The sequence below is a fragment of the Dromaius novaehollandiae genome, chromosome 2, assembly GCF_036370855.1.
Source record: "Dromaius novaehollandiae isolate bDroNov1 chromosome 2, bDroNov1.hap1, whole genome shotgun sequence".
In the NCBI taxonomy this organism is placed as follows: Eukaryota; Metazoa; Chordata; class Aves; order Casuariiformes; family Dromaiidae; genus Dromaius; species Dromaius novaehollandiae.
Genome location: NC_088099.1, coordinates 138,576,370 through 138,594,953, shown reverse-complemented (window position 1 = coordinate 138,594,953; position 18,584 = coordinate 138,576,370). Strand labels below are relative to the sequence as shown.

At 42.7% G+C, this 18,584-nt stretch overlaps 1 protein-coding gene across 1 annotated transcript in view; it reads left to right on the top strand.

Annotated features, from left to right (window-relative positions):
• The window catches only part of LOC112984832 (chloride channel protein D-like), an 89,524-nt gene that overhangs the window by 43,178 nt on the left and 27,762 nt on the right, over positions 1-18,584 (top strand). The window contains exon 12 of the mRNA XM_064507563.1: positions 465-631. Within this exon, the coding sequence (XP_064363633.1) occupies positions 465-631 (167 nt within the window). The remainder of the gene's footprint in view (positions 1-464; positions 632-18,584) is intronic.

Here is an 18,584-nt window from a genome sequence, read left to right as displayed (position 1 = left end):
GGAAAACAATTTTGTATCTCCTGAGCTCAGCAAGAAAGAAAAATATTTGGATTTGTTTGCATTTTTTAATATTTGTCACAGTGCCAAGCTATTTAAAACAATCTGGCTACTCCATCTCTACTTACTCTCTTCAGATACTGCACAATTATCACAAGCCACCTGAAATACAGGAATCAGATGTGAATTTTAATGTAAGTGTAGTGCTTAAGGCTGATGGAAACGGGAGGGGGAGCTGTCACTGCATCAGCCAAGGCACTTTGGTGGAAGTGTTGATTGATTACCTAACCCTCGGAAAAGAGGAGGAGCTCCCTTCTACTTTCAGTGGAGTAACGATTACTGAATTGCTTCCGGTTCCCTCTAACCTTAACCCTCCCGTGAAAGAAGTAGGTAGTCCTATGCAACCTTTGCCATTGTCTCCAGGTATATGAAAAAATGGAAAGTCTTTTGTTCTCTTTTCTCCTTAGGTAGAGATCACAAACGATGTCCAGTCCTTGCTACTGATAATGCTAGCTGTCATGGTGGCCAAGATGGTTGGTGACTTGTTTAATGCATCCTTATACAGTTCCCTCCTGAAGCTGAAATGCATTCCCTACTTGGACGTGGAGCCTTTTGTTTGTCACAGGAAAAAATGGTGAGACCTCTTATGCTGCTGATGTTTAAACTTTGTGTCATGTTCTGCACCCAGATTGTGTGGGTCCTCTGTGACCTGGAGCTCTGAAAGACAAAGGAGTAAAAGGAGACCCTAACCGGGACAAAGACCCCACAGTGTGACCTGCTGTACAAATAAAACAAAAGAGACTCCCTGTCTCTTAGAGTTTACAGTAGAATCTAATTTACCACTGCCACCAGATTCCTGAAAACCATAAGTGCTCTAAAATGTATAAATTGTCTAGTTAGATGGTGTTTGTCTAGTGCAATTGGTCTCATGGGAAATCTAGCAGAGGTTTTTTCAGACACCTGTGATTTTCTGTGGCTTGCTTGTGAGCAGAGCATAGGATCTACAAAAGAGTTTGTTGAGTCCTTTATAGTGGAATTTGCCTTTCCCAGATCCTCGACGACTAGTTTAGTATTCAGTAGAGTAAGATGTACAAATTCAGACAGTGACTCCTCCCGTCCAAGAATAGCAGTTTAAGGTAGGTGGAATGAATTGTCTTCTGGAAGTGCCTCTACTGACCATAGAGGGAGACTAAAATCAGGTAAGATTTGTTCAACCTGTACTGTGAAACTTCCAGTGTGAGAGCTAGTTATCTGAAATTTCCGTCTGTTAGTGGGCATTTATGACTAGAAATTGACACATAAGAACCAATTTCTCCCCTAAATGTAAGTACTGTAAGAGCATAAAATTTTATTTCCCTATTTTTTATCATATGTAGATAGTGAGAACTATACTGTTATCTTCTATAAAATAATTTTCTGTAATGCTTATTCTTTAAGACATTCTCTGGGAATGAAGTAGGTAATGTTGTGAAGAAATAGAAGGAAAAATGAATTTATTTATTGACCACAGAAATACTTTTCCTTTTCTCTGAGGCATATTTGGATAGTATACCTTCATGACCAAAGCTATTTGTAGGACCCTTCAGCTGACATTTCTCCCAGTATTATGGTCTACTAGAGAATCTCATATCTTCAGATAACCCTTTAGAAGAATAAAAATATTGGTGACTTGTTCTGTCCACGCTTTATAACTTTCTTCCAAATGTAGCCATATCTGAAAGTTTTTAGCAAGCACACTGCATGCTGGGCATAACCTAGCTGTGTTTGACAAAAGAGCCAGCAATGTGGTAGGAGGAAATAAAAACAATCTGTGGTATTATGGATGTCTTCTACATGAAGCATGGCAGATAAAACAGGGGAAGAAGCCATAAAGTTTCCCTCAGTATTCTGATTAGATGACAAGTCCATGGAAAGAATTATAGCTACTTTCCTGGTTCAGAGTGAGATCCTGTTCGCTTGAAGGATGAATATATGTGTGTGTGTATAATAAGTGTGTGTGTGTATAAAATCTCATTTCCCTCCCACTCCTTTCCCTTTCTTCTCCAGGATCATTAAAGAAAGTTTCTGGATAAGTTGGTCATGGAATATACTGATACTCTTTTAAATAAAGCAAAAAAGATAGTATCACAACTTGGTAAAGATTTTATAGCTGGATATGTTTCAGGTTGCCACATTTTAGTCAAAATCTTCTTAGACACTGAATTGGCTGTGACACTGGTCCATGGCTGGACTCTCTGGCACGCTTCTTGGATGCTCCATTGCCTTGTTATCCTCTCAAAGAAATGAAGTCTTACAATTCAGCCTCATTAGACCTCCCCAGGCCTCCTCAGGATTAGTCTGTCTTGTAGTTTGCCATCCCCAAACCCTGAATATTGACTTAAGGGGACTCTGGATTTATAATTTGCCTCCTAAAAGGCATTTGAAGGAAATTATGAGATGAAGATGCAGCCTTTGTGAGCATTCCAAGCCAAGCTGCTCTTACTTTGCCTAGCACAGAACTATACAGGTTAAGACAAGGGAACTTGGGGGGGGGGAAAAAAAAGTCTCTGTACCTATTTCCTTATCTCAGTTTCCTCATCACTTCTGAGCATCCTTGAAACTTGAGTCAGAATTTTACAGAAAGGTGCCTGGCCATGACTTTTCTTCTCATGTATTTTCCCTGCAGAGTCCCCCAGAGTTTTCTCATTTGTTTTCTCTTTGACTGGTTCTGCATTTAAACAAGATGCTGTGAGAATCTGTCTGTCTGGTTTCCTCGTCTGTCTTTTATCTTGAAGTGATTCCTCTGAGTATCTAAGGCTCTGTTGGTTTTAAATTCAACTTATTTGTTGCATTTTTGGAGTACTTCTGTTCTTTTATTCCTGTACCGAGATGTCATTTTGCACTGGCCATCCTTTTGCCCTGGTTGCCATAGCTTGACTGAGAGCTTTCAACTTCACATTATCTCCGCTCTGGCAAAACATAGGTGACACAGGTTCTACATCCTTTATGTTCAATGATATTAGCAGTTTCATAAGCTCACAAAATGTATAAATTGTGCATTGTTAGATTCCTCAAATCATAACAGAGAATAAGGTCAGCTATGTAGTAACCGGTAACTACCATGTGCTTATAAACAGGTGATAAATTGTATAGCTGTGTATGCAGAGTGAAAGACTTAGATGACTAACAGCTTGCTTAAAAGTCACAGAAATTCCACATTAATTGAGATCCTTCTTCAACTGAAACTGAAAAGCCTTTGCAAAACAGTGCCTGATTGGTAGCATGGAGGAAAAGTGAGAAACTTGAGAGAACATACATTTTTAGGTCCTCAGCACTCACACTGCAAGAGAGACATTGTGGATGTTCTCTTTCACAATTCTTCATGTTAAAGATTAAAAGACCCTCTGTATTAGACCATCTAGCTGATTCTTCTTCTAGGGCTGGATTATTTCCCCAGACTGAAGTTACTCAACTGAAACACTGAACTGAGAAGAGAAAGTAGGCTTTAAATTAATAAGGGGGAATTAAGGTCCAGATCCTCCAAAGAATTTAACACCAAACTCCTACAGAAATAAGCAGGTACATTAAGAAGCTGAATTACGTATGTGGTTGTTATGAAGACATCTCTGTAAGTACCATCTGTTATATGAGAAATCAGTGGAAGTGAGACTTAAGTCCTCAGTGATATTTCACTACCTAGTTCCTATTTAGACACTGACATCTTTTGTCGCCTTTTTTCCCATGGGGCAGAGAGACTTGTTTTGTTTTCTTAATGCTCATTATTTCTTTGAACCTCGTTGATCATCCTGTCTGTTGTATTCTGTGCCCTGGATGATAAGGCTCCAAACACAGCTGTATCTAGTACATAGCTGCTATGGTGCACCATGATTTCCAGCTACATTGCATGCCACTGAAAACACCCCCCCTTATAAAATCTGGTTCACTGGAACACGCAAAGCTCCTAGCTGCCAGGGAATGTTCTTTAATGAGGGTAAGGAGTACTTGAACACATCTACGACTTGGCAACTCTTCCTGCTTTTTATAAGCTACTATGCACTTCAGAGAGAAAATATCTTAGAGGCTACTTTTTAATGGGACAAGTTTACTTAAGAGCTGAGTGGATCTGGTGCCAGTAGTTCTGTTTTGTTCTAGCTTAATATTAGCCTTGTCAAAGTTCTTATAGTGTCTCCTGGGTGTTTCTGTACTGCATGCCATATAAAGCTGGTTTGGGGAGCCAAGAATTTTGGCTGGAATATATATTATAGTGGTCTCATTATATAGCTTTTTTTAAGTGTATCAGAGGTGGCCGTGTATTAAAGATCAATGGAGTAAGGATGATTTTTTTTTTCTTTCTCCCTTTAGTTTTCCCTTAGCCCATACCGCAGACACTGGATCCAGAATTTGAGCCAACCCAAGTTTGAGGGTTATTTGGGATCCAAGGTCCTGGTTTGGCCTGTTATAAGAATTGGGGTAATCAGCAAACTTTTTTAGATGAGGCTTTGGATTTTGAAAATCATCAGGCTTAGGGGGTGTTTTTTTGGTTTGGGCCCAAACCAGTAACAACTAAACTCAGAGATTCCTTACTCATTCTGCTGACAGAAGTGTTCATTCAAAGAGAACTTACCACGATGCACATGGTGCATCCCACCTAGCCTCTTTTAAAAGCCAGTGTATTTCATGGCTGCTTAGCTTTCATCCTGAGAGACATCATTAGGGGGTGGACTTGGCAACGTTTTCACATCAGAGGGCATCCAGCCCATCTTTTGTAGAGTGTCTGCGGTAGAAGCTGGATCCTGTTCTGGCTGCACAAAGGAAAAGGGGAGCTTCTGTAACAAGGCCACACTTTGTTGGGGAGAACCCTGGCTGCTACAGAAATGATGGAGGGGAGGTGTTGAGATGTGGGTGAGATTTATTAAAATTATATTTGGGATCTAAGTAGCCTCTGCGTCAGACTTATACAGACACTACAAAGAATGATTTTTAGTCCCTTTTTGCCTATTCTTCTATGCTGGGGTTTTAAATTTAGTATGATTCTATTACCTGAGAAGCAACTGTATGAAGCTGTAAACTGCAGTATTGGCCTGCTGACAAAAATACTATGGCAGAGCCAGATGCAGCTCTACATGCGCTGAAGAGCAGTAGTGCGGCTTTGCCTGGTTTTTAACATGGGATTGGTGGTGCTAACATGGGTGAGTGAAAGGCCTTATCATACCCTGCTGCCCTGCCCCAGCTCCCACAGAAATCTGTGGGAAAGTCCAGTCTGTCTCCCACATGATTATTTATCTGGAAAGGGGCCAACATGAGACTGTTTGACAGTGCTCAGGCCTTCAGACAGTGCTTGGTTTCAAATTGCCCTGAACTGTTCCTAAAAAAAGGTGAACATTTAGTAGACGTGAATCTGTGTGAAAAAGGTTTTCTTAATGTGAGTGTAAATGAAAGGTGAACTTCCAGCCAGACACAGTTACTGCTGTATATTAACCTGAATACTTAACATTTTTGATGTACTTTTTGCTATCTGACGGGGGGTGATGAATAAGGCTATTTAGCTTTGTAGTTCGCAGGAGATCTACTTATCTTCCTTTACAGGATTTGGGTGAAAAACCACACTCAGTGACATAGTGGTCTACAAAAAATGAACCGTTGGGCCTTTTCAGCCTTAATCTTCAGAGATGCTGTTTTCTCCAAGTTTTTTAATGTTAAAGTTCACACAGAATTTCAAATTTAATATAAAGTGATTACAGTTTTCAAGTTTGAATAATGTCTCTTAGAAAAAAAGTCACATGTAAACCTACGTTTAGTCACATGTAAACATATTTAAAAATAAAAGTATTAATATAAATATTCTTGTAAGACAGAAAGAGGGAGGCTATCTGGGAATACGAGGGGCTTGCAAGGGAGCCACAGGTCTGTTTCAGGTGTGCCCCTTTTTATTATATTGCTTTGGTCAAACCAATTTATTTCTCAGTTTTCTCAGTTACAAAAGGCAAAATAGTGCCTATACATTTTAAGTGGCCTTTAGCTCCTGTTTTCTTTGTAAAGCATTGTCAGGTTCTTAAATGAAAGGCCTTATGTAAGGGCAAAATTTCTTGTGAATGCTAGAAGCTGATTTTTGACCTACTTTAATGACGACTATTTAGTGAGGCTACTATCTGAAGATACCACATCAGTTAAGATCACATCAGTGACTTTAATTATCTAGACTGGTAAAACTGTATGAAGGTACCAAAGATTCTGGTTGCCTTGCTGTTTATTTTTAGAGTGGAATCTGAGCAAATAAAATAAATTACGCTTCCCATACTACAGTAAATACCAGCAGACATAACCCTTCCTCCAACCTAAAATAAGCCTTTCCCACCATTAGCTATTCCTTTTCCTAAAATGTCTAGGATGAGAGATGGAGCTGGCACTGTGCCTTCAAGGGTAAGAACTGCTGCCTTACACAGAGCAGTGGATGAGAAACCACTGGGAGCTGGCTGAGCGGGGTCTCATGGAGACCTTGCTAGCAGGACCCTCCTTTGATAGGAAGGAATAGAGGTTGAGCAATACCTTACTGCTCACCTACTGTACTTGGAAGGGTGTTGGTAATCGCTGCAGTCTTCAGAACAAAATATATAGAATAGAGGCATAAATACAGAAAAATAATGGCAAGGATAGGGAAGAAGAGCCAATGAGCTTTCCCACTGAAATCCTTGGAGAAGCTTGTAAATACCATAATGTTTACACAGGGCCTGTATGTTTGTACAATTACCTTTCCATGAGTGTGAAATGTTTTACACTAGAAAATTTTCAGGCTCTAAGAACTGATACTTTCTGATACATCTGGAGACTGCAAGCTCAGCTTTGGTCTGAATTCTCTCCATCCCTCTATTTTTTCATGAACGACTTAAACTGTATTTTTCCCCCTTGAAAGGCACAAAATGTAAATAGCATGTTCTACCAGGATTATATGCAGATCGTGATCACTGTGTGCCAGAAGGAAAACATTTTGAATTTACAAATGCGAAGGCAAATGTTACAGTCTAAATTCTCAGAGAGATGCAGCTTTGTGACTTGCTCTATTATAGCTCAAAAGTGGTGACAAAAATGTTTTTTCTGTAGTGAGATTTCTAAAGGAAATAGCCTTAAAAAAAAATTTGAAAGACTGGTTTGGTGCAGTTGGTGAAAACCTTAGGAAGAGAGTTTGGGGCACCAACAGGCAGATCAAATATAATAAGCCAGTTTTAAAGCAGTTAGCCTATTCTAGTTCCTGTCACAAGGCAGGTCTCCTCCTACCTGTTTAAAGCAAAGTCCCAGTTAGAGTGCGAATGGGACCGTAATGTGGTTGGCAAGCCTGATGCAAGCCTTGAGCATGTTGTGACGAAGGATGGGAACTTAATGTGAGGCGGTGGTTCTTGCTTTAAGGTGCATGGTGAGTCAGCCATTGCATGTCAGCGTGCCATTAGTCAGCGTGAGACAGAACCTTTTTGGGTCATGGAGAATTCTTTCCACAAATGTCTTGGTTACCGCTGCAGCTTGATATTCGGGGAGGATGACAAATCCACACCAACTTTTGATGTGTTTTCCATTTCTGGGAAGTCCTGTGCAACTGAAAGAGGTGACTTCTGCACACTTTCCACAGAAGGAAATGCAATGTAGCAGCATATGGAACTAATAACTTGTATTTCAGACTTAACTGGCTGGCAGTGAATGAGCCAGTCCAACCTCCTATAGGCCCATACGTCAAACGTGCACGCAGTGACTTTGAGCTGCGGAACATTCAGCACAACTTCTGCTGGCCCAGGGAGAAGGAGACTCCCTTTTGGCTCACCTGAGAGGACAGGCTACCTGTGGCCTGCATGGGTCCCAGTGCAGCTTTCAGATGTGGTGGCATGCAGGTGGAGCACGCGCGTGTAGAGCGCGGCCAGCCACTGGATGGGGTATTCCACTAATTGGTTAAGTCTGCTTTGGTGTCTTGCCTCCAGCTGGCAGATACTGACAGTTTCCACTTAAAGACAGCCAAGCCCATCGGAAATCCAGCTGTGCCGGTGGAATGGCTGATCGCACAAACCCCTTCTCATGAAGATGTTATTGAACAACTGTTTGAATTCATTCAAGTAATGGTGGCTCTGACTCAAAGCTTGCTAAAGTCCCCTGGGAGACTTTGCTGGATATTGGAATAAAGACATCCATTCATTTAAGTTATATTGACATTTCAGTGTTCTTGAGTTTCACATAAGGATGGTGTCTTTATTACTGCACTTAGGACTGCTTCCGAGTTCACCTCAAGCTGAAATTAATTCTCTTTGCTGATGGTACTCACATCTATGCCACTTTTTCTGTTCCTGAGAGTGTTGCTACATCCTCATAAATATTAGTATTTTGTCATAGGGGTTGTCATGATGGAAAGAGTTATTTATTTACAAAAGGGGAACAGATGGCACAAAATACTTTAATGAATTTTTACACATTTGAGAAATGAAATATCCTTTTCAGAAATAATATCAGTTTTGTAAAGCCATTAAATGCTATTTCATACAATCACAAGGGAAGCTTGTTCTGCAGTACACTGAATATATGCAGAGCCATAGCAAAAGTGAGGCAAAAAGGGGCACAGAATGGAGTAGTTTTATGACAAGCCATAAAGTCATAAGCATAGTTTTATTAGCTGCTGCCATTTGGTAAGTGGATTTGTGATGGTAGGTGAATGGGAGATGAAAGTGGCAGCAGATGGAAAGAGCCTGAGGAGGCTGAAAAGAGTTCTAGTGTTGGGGATAGGGAAAGAAAGAAAACAGGACAGACTCATAAAATCCCTTCCTAGAATTTGGGAGATATATATTGGTGTATATATATATATATATATATATATTTAATGTTTCATTATAAATACACTGTCAGGTGCAGATAGATCACTCAGTTTCTGGAAGAGTATAGTACTGACATTAATGTTCTTGTTTTTAACTGGGATGTAAGTACATGCATGTCCTTCATTTGTAGTGATGGTTCCTTGCTGTAAGTCATAATCTAGGTAAAAACATGAACTACATATGAATGGTATTTAAAGAGCAGGGGTTTTAGTTAAAGAAAGATTTTTGGTATGATGAATATATGCAGAAGGTTGTATAATAGCTTGTAGTATTTTTTGTAAATAATTAATTATAGTTCTCAATATGCTTGGGACATAAGGGTGACAAGTGGGCCAGCTTTGTTTTAGAAATGGGAATGCTGACATTTGAGGGGTTAAATGACTTTTCTAAGGCAGTTTGTTATACATCTAGAAGGAGAAGTGCCTTTGCTTAAAATTCTGGTCGTAAGTGTCAAAAACGTTTGTTTACTGGGCTGGGAACTGGAGATAATCTGTATCTCCAGTTACCCAGTGTTATGTTTTAATAACCTGACTACCCTTTTCCATTAGCAAGTGCCTGATTCTTGGAGATACTGAGCTATTTGAAATCCATCTTTTCATATTTTTTTCATCTGTATTACTTTACTTTACTCCTCTTACAGTTTTTTAGGCCTAAATCTCTGTACCTCATTTTGCCTGAAAGGTCATCTGATAAACTGTGGCTTATTATTAAAACATATATTGCTGTCACTGTCCATTCCCAAAAGCTTTAAAGTCAGCATTTCTAATACTAGTCGGTGCTTTCTTGGATCAGGCAGAGTGGAAAAGCTAAGGTGGCTGGTACAGTACATGAGGGTGGAGGCCCTGAATGAAGCTCTTATAAAAATGCTCTCATAGGAGCTTTCCTCTCTTCTTTCCAATTTGGATTACTTTTTTTGGCATAGGCTTGCAAGAAACTCATCATGTTATTGCATTTGAATGGCAAGAGCCAGTTTAGTATTTTGCAAATTTCCCTTGGAAATTGCTCTGCAGGGATCTATCCAGAGAAAATTCATTTCCCCATTTGTTCAATTATGAGCAAGATCATGAGGTATTTATTTTAGCGCACAATTTACTTCTCTCACTTTATTCCTATGGAAGTTTGTTTGGAATGTTTCTTTGAATTTAAATAGCTTGTATTGGTGTCATTTTGAGAAATGACTTTCTTTGCCTCTGGTTGGTTATGATGCCAGAGCAGATGGATTTTACACAGACTTAATAAAGAGAAGATTTTTATGGGCTCAGATAATAATTTGGAGAATGGAAGGAAAACTGAATCATTCCCATTCTGAATATAGTAATAATGTCATATGTATGTAAAATTGTCTTGCACATCCAGATTGCTAATCCACCTTTTATCTTTCTCTTTGTATACATCTATACACATTCATAGGTGGATGAGTACTATAGATACAAATGATGACCTGTAAATGTGGATGTCTGTTCTGACATATGGTTTGTATATAGGTGTTGAATATTATCAATCTTTTGTTTTTTAGGTAAAATGCAGACTTTTTCTCTACTAGGTCTCTGCCTGTGGGAGAAAAAGTACTGTGTAGATAGACATAGGGGCATCTTACAGGCAACCTCTGGAGAGCGGGAGGGCCTCAAGTATATTCCTGTCCCTAGTATTTTCTTCTGATTAACTCTATGCAGTCCTCAGCTCAACACTTAGCATCGCAGAGTTGCCCTTTGGTATACAGCACGGCCACAACCCTGAACACGAATCTGGGGAGAAGTCCAAGGTGAATGTTTCCACCAGCCCAGGAACCGCCTGCTACCTATGCTTCTGGGCAGCAGCTTTGTCCCTCCTAGGCACTTGTAGCATTCATACTTGTACCAGTGATTGCCTGGGCCCTGCAGGAATTGAGTGCCCATCAGCACCTATAGGTAGTCAGCAACTCCCAGTTAGTGAAAAAACCTGCAGAGAAGCTCAGGATCACTGCATAAAAGTGGAGGAGCTGAGAAGGAGGTTGCACTAACAGAAAATTTGAGGTATACTTTTATGTAATGACCAGTAGTGACCTTTAGTTCATAATAAAAATTCACAGATTTATAATCTCTGTAGAGCCTGTAAGCACTGCTTCCCTGGATCCTGCCTTCCTGACAACACGGGTGATCTTACCAGCAGAGCGTTCGCTGCCCGGCACTCTGAGACCCTGGTTGCTGGAGCATCCGTTGTTTTTGAGAGATCCCAGGTGAGGGTTTGGATCCCTAAAGGCTGGTGAGAAACGGTTTCTGATCTCTCACTTTTCAGCCAAATGTAGTCTCATGAAGAAAGAAGGATACCAGGTCATGTCTGTTGAACACTTTCAATGGCCATGGTGCAGTGCTTTGTAGTGGCTTATAGACTTATAGTGCTATCAATATATGTGTGAGGTCTGGGAGTAGATGAGTGCTAGACAGCTACTTGTGTGGACTGAGACATTTCTACAAGTGCTGCTACTCCTGTGGGGAAATGCACAGTTCTCAGTGCCAATGCCAGTTGAGTTTAGATGCCCTCAGGATGGGTGGTAGTAGTGAGCAGGCACTGTGAATAGCTGAGTATTTAGATGCCCACAGTCCACCTAATACTGTTTTATGTGACTACATCTGTAAATGGCTAGTTACATTTCCAAAATTGTTTTTGGATATGAACTGTGCAAACTAAGTCAAGAATGTTTTTACCTAGTCTGTAACAATTCAGCAGGTAGAGCACTGAGACATTAGCTTTTAAGCTGTCACTTGAGTAATTCTGGGATACAGATCCACTCAGGTGATCTTTTACCTGCTTACTCCTAGGTTTCATGCACAGCCTAATTGACTTTTTTAAAGCTAAATGCCCTTACACTAACAATTATATCTATACAAAGTGAGGAGGAGCTGCTATTTTTTTAGCTTGTTAGTATTTTATCGTGACAATGCTGATGAGACAAACCTCGTAAGGGACACAGGAACAGAGAAGCAAGCTCTTACCAGAAAAACGCAAAAAGCATTCCAAAAAAAGACAACACATCCATCTCTCTTCTAAAACACAAAGGCTTTCTTATCTGTTTTTTTTTTTTTTTTGCTTCTTTTTTGTTCTGCAGTTTTTCAAGCCATAGAGAGACAGTTTCCCAGGAGATCATGAGACCATGTGGAAATCCATTTGTCTTTTGCATACAGTAGTTGCTAAACATATATAACTTTCAAATCCTCTCTGGGAAACAAGTGACAGAGACATTCGGCTAACCCAAACAACACATTTCACAATAAGTGCTGTACTGTCCAAAGGCCTTTAGACAGAGTAGCTAAATGTCTCCTCATTTAAGGATATTGAGGGAGCCAGGACCAGTGGATGCTGGGAAGCTTGTCTACTTGCAGTCAATATAAATATTTGTAGATATACTGAACAGAAACTGAACTCTGCCAAACTTTTGGCTCCTACTTAACCAGAAGAATTTCTCCCTCAATCTAGTGTTCAGCTAAAAAAAGGAGACAGTGAGGAGTCTTAGGCCTTGTCTGCCATGCAAAGTTCCACTGAAAATTGATTTTAAGTAGATCTAATTAACCCAAAGTACATCACATACACTTATATCAATTTACACTGTGCATTTATTGATTTATTTTAATTTTAAATCCATTTAAATGTGTCTATTTCAGGGGTTAGCACTGAGTGGAACAAATCAATTTTAAGATTAATTTAAAGTGGTGTCCTTTCCTAGCATAACTCAATTTTACAGAGATTTTAATTTCCATATATTCATCTCAGTGGGTATTCTGTGAGCATACTTAAAGAATCTTTTTCTTCACAGAAATCAATGGCAAAAACTCTGACTGAATTCAATCATCTGCACATGATTAGCCCTTCTGTAGTGCATATATACTATTCTGCTGTATAGTGAGATCAATATTGGCATGTACGTTTTGTAAAAGCTTTTTCATAGTTGGCTTTTACCAAATGGTTTGCTGAAAGGAAAACTGGTGGGCCTCTGAGCAGTATGTATGTAGAAATGTTTTTATTTTTATTTTTAAAAAATAATTTAGATTTAAATGTAAGCAACTTCTTGCAATGTTGTGAGTTTTTTCGCCACAAGATTTCTTTGAAGATGCTAGAGAAAAAGAAAGCTAACATTAATGAGCTATATTTATAATGTACAGGTCTTAATAACAGTGTGGTCGGTTCTGTACTGGAATGGCTTTATGAAGTAAATGTGTTTAGTTATTCTGTCCAGGTAAAGTGTATTTAAAAAAAACCCCAAGTTTCAGAACTCATGAATAGAAGATACTAGAACTGAATAGTTCTAATAATTGATGGCTTTTATAACATAGGTAACTAGTTTTAATGATTGACAATGTTCCTTTAAGCTGCGCAGCCCACCCTCTCAATTGTTCAGAGTTCTGCCTGTACTGCCTAAATGCTTTTGACAAATCACTGCAAACATTATGCAAGCCCCAGAACAAACTCCTGAGAACTATTTATACAAGATGCAATAGCAAGTCAGGGCAATAAAACAATGGTTTACAAGAAGCCCAAATAAAATCCAGGGCTGTTCTAAGCAAGAAGGCCTGTGGCTAGTCTATAGGTAAACACTCTCAATACAGAAAGAGGAGGGTTGGAGCAACAGCTAAAAAAGACAAAGGTGCGTTTGCGAATAAATCCAAGCAAGCAGCACTGCTGCCTGCGTTCTCATGCACCTAGGTGCTTGGACTGTGTTTGAGTTAGCATTGGGCTTCTCCTCCCCCCTCTTCTTGAAGTTCTTTTAATCATTTTAAATTTGCATAAAATATAGAGTAAACTACATTTAAAGAAAAGAAAAGTTTTTTCTTGAACCAAATACTGTCTAAGGAAACCTCCATGTTAGGACTAGATCTGTTATGGTTAGGCCCTTAACAATTTATTTCAGTGGGAAAACTTCCATTGAATTTAATAACAACAGGGCCCAAACTACATTTCCATGAATCATGTCAAGACAGTTTACTGTTCGGGGATATTGGCTTCTTACCAAATGAACGTCTCTTACTCAGGTCATAAGGCCAATTGTTCCCTGTGATACCCAGAGCTGTGGGTACGCTTCCTGAAGAGAACCCCAAACTTGGATATTGTAACTTTGCAAAATAGCCTTAATACTCTAACACATTATACTACTGTAGTGAATTACATTTTGGGAAAAAGTGTTCTCGCACATCCTATAAAATAAAAATTTATGCTAGAACTATTTTAATAGTGTGACTACCGCCCTGCATCTCTCTTTGAGGTGAATCTAATCACGTGAGAAAGATCTTAAAGATACAATCCAAACATAAGTACCTGTGGTTATTTCATATAAAAAAGCATTTTCAAAATGGTAAATGAAATGCCTTGCTTGAAATTCAGTTTGCATTGTGAAACTAAGGGATTTATTGCAGCAGGAGTGTGCAGCAGTGATGGCACTCACGAGCTAAGCAGAGGACACTCGTGCAACTATGGCCCTGCTCAAATGTCTCCCAAGAAGGGACCTTCTGGTGGTGGGGGCTTTGCCCAGGAAGGGCAAGTGCCTGGGCACAGCATCCATTTACCAGCCCCTAGGGAGCACAGTGAGCCACAGGGCTGCAAACACGAGCTGGCAGTAAGCATGGTCATTGGTGGAGTAGTGCATGTACAGATGCCCAGGGTGGTTTTTAGGCTCCTGTTCACTGTCCATGCTCTGCTTCTCGCTCTTCTGGGAGCTTCTTCTGCCATTTTTAGATCTCAGCTGTTGCTGGGCAAGGTCGACCCTGGTAAGGAAGGGTCAAGTTTAACTAGCGTGAGGAGGAGAGCTATGTAACCGCCAGGCCGAGTGGTGATCGCAGAGGGAAGCCATCAGCAGCAGCAGTTTGCATCAGAGGGACAAGAGGCCAGGGACTCTGCTGATGGCAACATGGGACTCAGCAGCAGTGGTGGTGATGTGCCACAGAGCGTGGTCGTCAGCACCGTTGAAGCGACTACCATGGCACAGCAGAGACAGAGCTCCCAAAGGATGGGGCAGCTCTGTGGGTTGGGGGCTGCAGGCAGTGCCTGGCACCTCTCCTTGGAGCTAGGGCAGGGGAGACAATGTCCTTGCCTGTGGGAAGTGAGCTCTGGGTGATGAGCTGGGTCACCAAGCTGGGGGAAGAGGTGAGTGTTGCCTTTAATGTGCAATCTCCCGTCCGTCTGAGACGGCACGGAGGCTCCACCTGCCTCCGGGCCAATGAGCACTGACACCAATATGAGGATGCTACAAATGGCGTTTATTGGACGTATGCATTCGCTTATATACCTACAAGCATACTGCTATCTCTGCGTCATATCCTTCCTCTTTCCGTGCCATCGTGAGATCTTCCGATCGCCGTTCCCTACATCTCCCCCTCCCCATGCTTTGGCTATGCTATTTGCTTTAAATTGCCGTGTCGCGGGTTAAGCGTTCATAATGTGGGTGTGGGCGGGACCACCCCTTTTCTAGCAGTTGTCTTACCAAGCATCTAAACACTAGTTTACATGCTAATATGCCTAGCACGAGCATCAGCAGCAGGTGCAACCCTTCTATTAGTAACTGCCTGGCCCATGGTCCTAGCCCAAGCCAATTACCAAACCAACTATCTAGCGGGTTAGTCATTACAGTAATTTTATGCGTGTGCTCCTTTAGCCATTCTAACTCACTGTGTATTGACCGGCTGTGCTCCGTCAGATTAAAGCAGCACATGCCTTCCACATCTTTACACCCATGACCCTGGGCTAACAGCAGAAAGTCTATGGTTGCTCTGTTCTGCAGGACAGCATGTCGTAAGCTATCCATATCTTGTGCCATTTCATACAGTACTTTGGTTGTTACGTTGCTCTGCTTCACCGCCCAACAAGCTAGCTTTCCCAAGGATGCCAAGGCGTGCGCTGTACCAATCTGCGGGATGATTGATGCTCCGATTCGAGACGCCACTCCCCAGATCTCAACCTTATCATCACACTCGGGACCCAAGCTCGTCAGACTGCGGCGCCTTCGACTCGTTTGATTTGCCATGGTTATCACAGCCATTAGATTGGGCGCAAAGATAGTTAAGCTGCCTAAGTAACAAGGCCCCCCTACAGCACGTCTTGGGATCCTGGGCCATGCCCGGTCCCCACATATCAGGAACATTCCATCAGGGAGGGCCCTAGCCGTCTCATTTACCCAATGGGTCGGCCCTCCTCCTTTTGTTTCCGCCCCCAAAGAGCCGTTACAGTACGATTTTGCGGTATAATCAAACCCCGGTGTGCTTGAGGACACATTGGTCCACCCGGTCCAGTTAAGGTTTCTATAGACATTTATCCCTTGTTGATTATTCCCAAAGTGCACGCATGCCACACCGGTGTAGTTAATTGGTGCTACCGAACCCAGAAGGTCAAGCTCTTGCGGGTCCCAGGGCAATGATGCATTCAGCGTGTTCAAGCAGTTACTAATATTGCTTGTGTTTGTGCAATGCTCTCTCAGCTTTGGTAGGTCTACAGTCAAATTCAATGGGACCCCTATTAAGCATGTCTTAAAAGGCTGCCCCGCACCCGCCAGCGTCAGGCAAAACAGGTGAGCCACAGATTGTTACTACCCCATTTCGCTAACGTTGGTTCGCCTTTCACCCCTTGGAGTCCCAGTCCCAGCATCGCTACGAGGAGAGCTACTTGGGTTGCTCCCCCTGCCATCTTCTCGGGTTTTCTGGTTACGCGTTCTTCTTGCGGTTTCACGCGCCTTTTCTCATCTGTTCTTCTTTTCCTGTCTGCTGTCTTTGCTGCGAGGAGGGATCATCGGCCATTCAGGGTGGTCCTCCCCTGCAACAAAGCTCAGACATTCATTAATTCATCTGACTCTCTGCTTCCTGTCTTGTCCTTGCCCTGAGGTCTGGGCGCACCCACTTCGCAGGGACCCATCTTACCACTTCCCCCTGCCTGACCGCTGCATACCCTCGTCCTTGGGTTACCAGCTGCCACGCCTCTTCCCATTCCCCTTTTTCCGGGATTCGGACCTTTACGTCTGGTCCCTCGTGCATCGCTCGGACCGCCCAATGCTTTTCCACTGGCGTCTTGTTCTCCTCCCCCCTGGTGAACTGGTTCAGACCAAATAAGGCCCGCATAATTATTTCTGATTGTTTGTGCGCAGGGATCCTTTGTGTATATCCTTCCCCCTCCCCAAGAATCTCGATCCTTTGCTTTAAAGTGCGGTTTGCTCGCTCGACGATGGCCTGACCTGTGCTATTATAGGCAATACCGTGCACTAGCTTAATTCCCCACCGTACGGCCCATTCTTTCGTGCTTTGCGCTGTGAAACACGTGCTGTTGTCTGTTTTAATAGTTTCTGGGGCACCCAGCCAGGCCATTGCCGTGGGCCAATGCAACTGTGCCGCCCGCGCTGTGACTCGTTTATGTTGGGTCGCCACGATGATACCGCTGTGTGTGTCCACTGTGACAGCCAGCCAGGGCCGTGGTCGAAGTCGCTGGCACATTGTGAAGTCCGTTTGCCATATTTGGTTTCCTTTCAGCCCCCTGGGGTTGATGCCGGCGCCCCACAGGGGGGTTTTTTGGCAATACGGGCAAGCTGCAACCACTTCACGAGCCGTGGTGAGGGGGATGCTGCAGCTTTTTGCCAGTGCTTTTGCACCAACATGGAGAAGGTCGTGCACCTGCCTTGCTTCTGCGACTGTCCACACACCTTTGGCCGCTTGATCGGCTTTATTGTTGCCTTCTTGGTACACTCCTTGGATTGCCTCATGACTCCGAACATGAATAACGGAGGCAGTGGCCCACCGCTGTTGTAGGGCTTCTTCTAGCATGAGCGCAATGGGCGATCCGGCCCATCCGGGATATGACATGTTGTGTAACAATTTAAAGACGAACGTGGAGTCTGTCACTACATTCAAATGCTCTTCTGGCCACATTTGCAATGCCTGCGCCACAGCTCGGGCCTCTAGATGCTGTATGCTACTGTCCGGCTCGCTGATCTTCACTCGGTGCCATTGGGCCTTTTGATCTTGCCACACAACGACCGCTGCCCTGGTCACCGATGACGCGTCGGTGAACACTGTGCGCCCTGGTGCAGGTCGCTGTAGCACTCGGGCTTTCAGATGGGGCCGAAGGACGGAGAGGTGTGTATACATCTCCAGCACAGGCGATAATCTGATTGTTCCCGGGAATCCTTCTAAAGCTATTGCTATGCTATCTTGTTTCTGGACCACGCTGTCCCATTGACTCCTTTTTACCGGCAGGTAAATGGACTCAGGCTCCTTCACGAAGTGCCGAACGGCGGCGGTCCGTCCCTTCTGTATCATCTGTGCCAACGCTGTTACGATTGTGATGTATGCCGTACTTATTTGGTTCGACACTATCCACCATACGACTTCCGGACGCTCCGGCGCCCCTTGTCCTAGAACGCCTATGGCTCCTGTTCTTGTAACTGCCACGTACAGATTGATTGGTCTGGCCGGGTCGTATCTCGTTACTCCGCCCTTTGCCATGAGATCTTCTATTTTTCGGAGGGCTTCTAACGCGTTCGGTGTCATCTGCCTCGGTTCCCATGGTTTGCGGCCCTTGAGCAACTCGAACAGTGGCTCCATCCACTCCTTGGGAATACCTATCAGCCCTCGCAGCCATTGGAGAGCTCCAACCAATTGCTGTACATCATGCAACGTCCGTATCTCTCTATTGAGCTTTATCGGCTGTGGGACCACAGCTCTGGGGAGGATGGTGGTTCCCAGATAGTCGACAGATTCTCCCCTTTGCGTCTTCGCTTTCTGGACGTACAACCCCGCTTCATTTAGGCAGTTAATTACT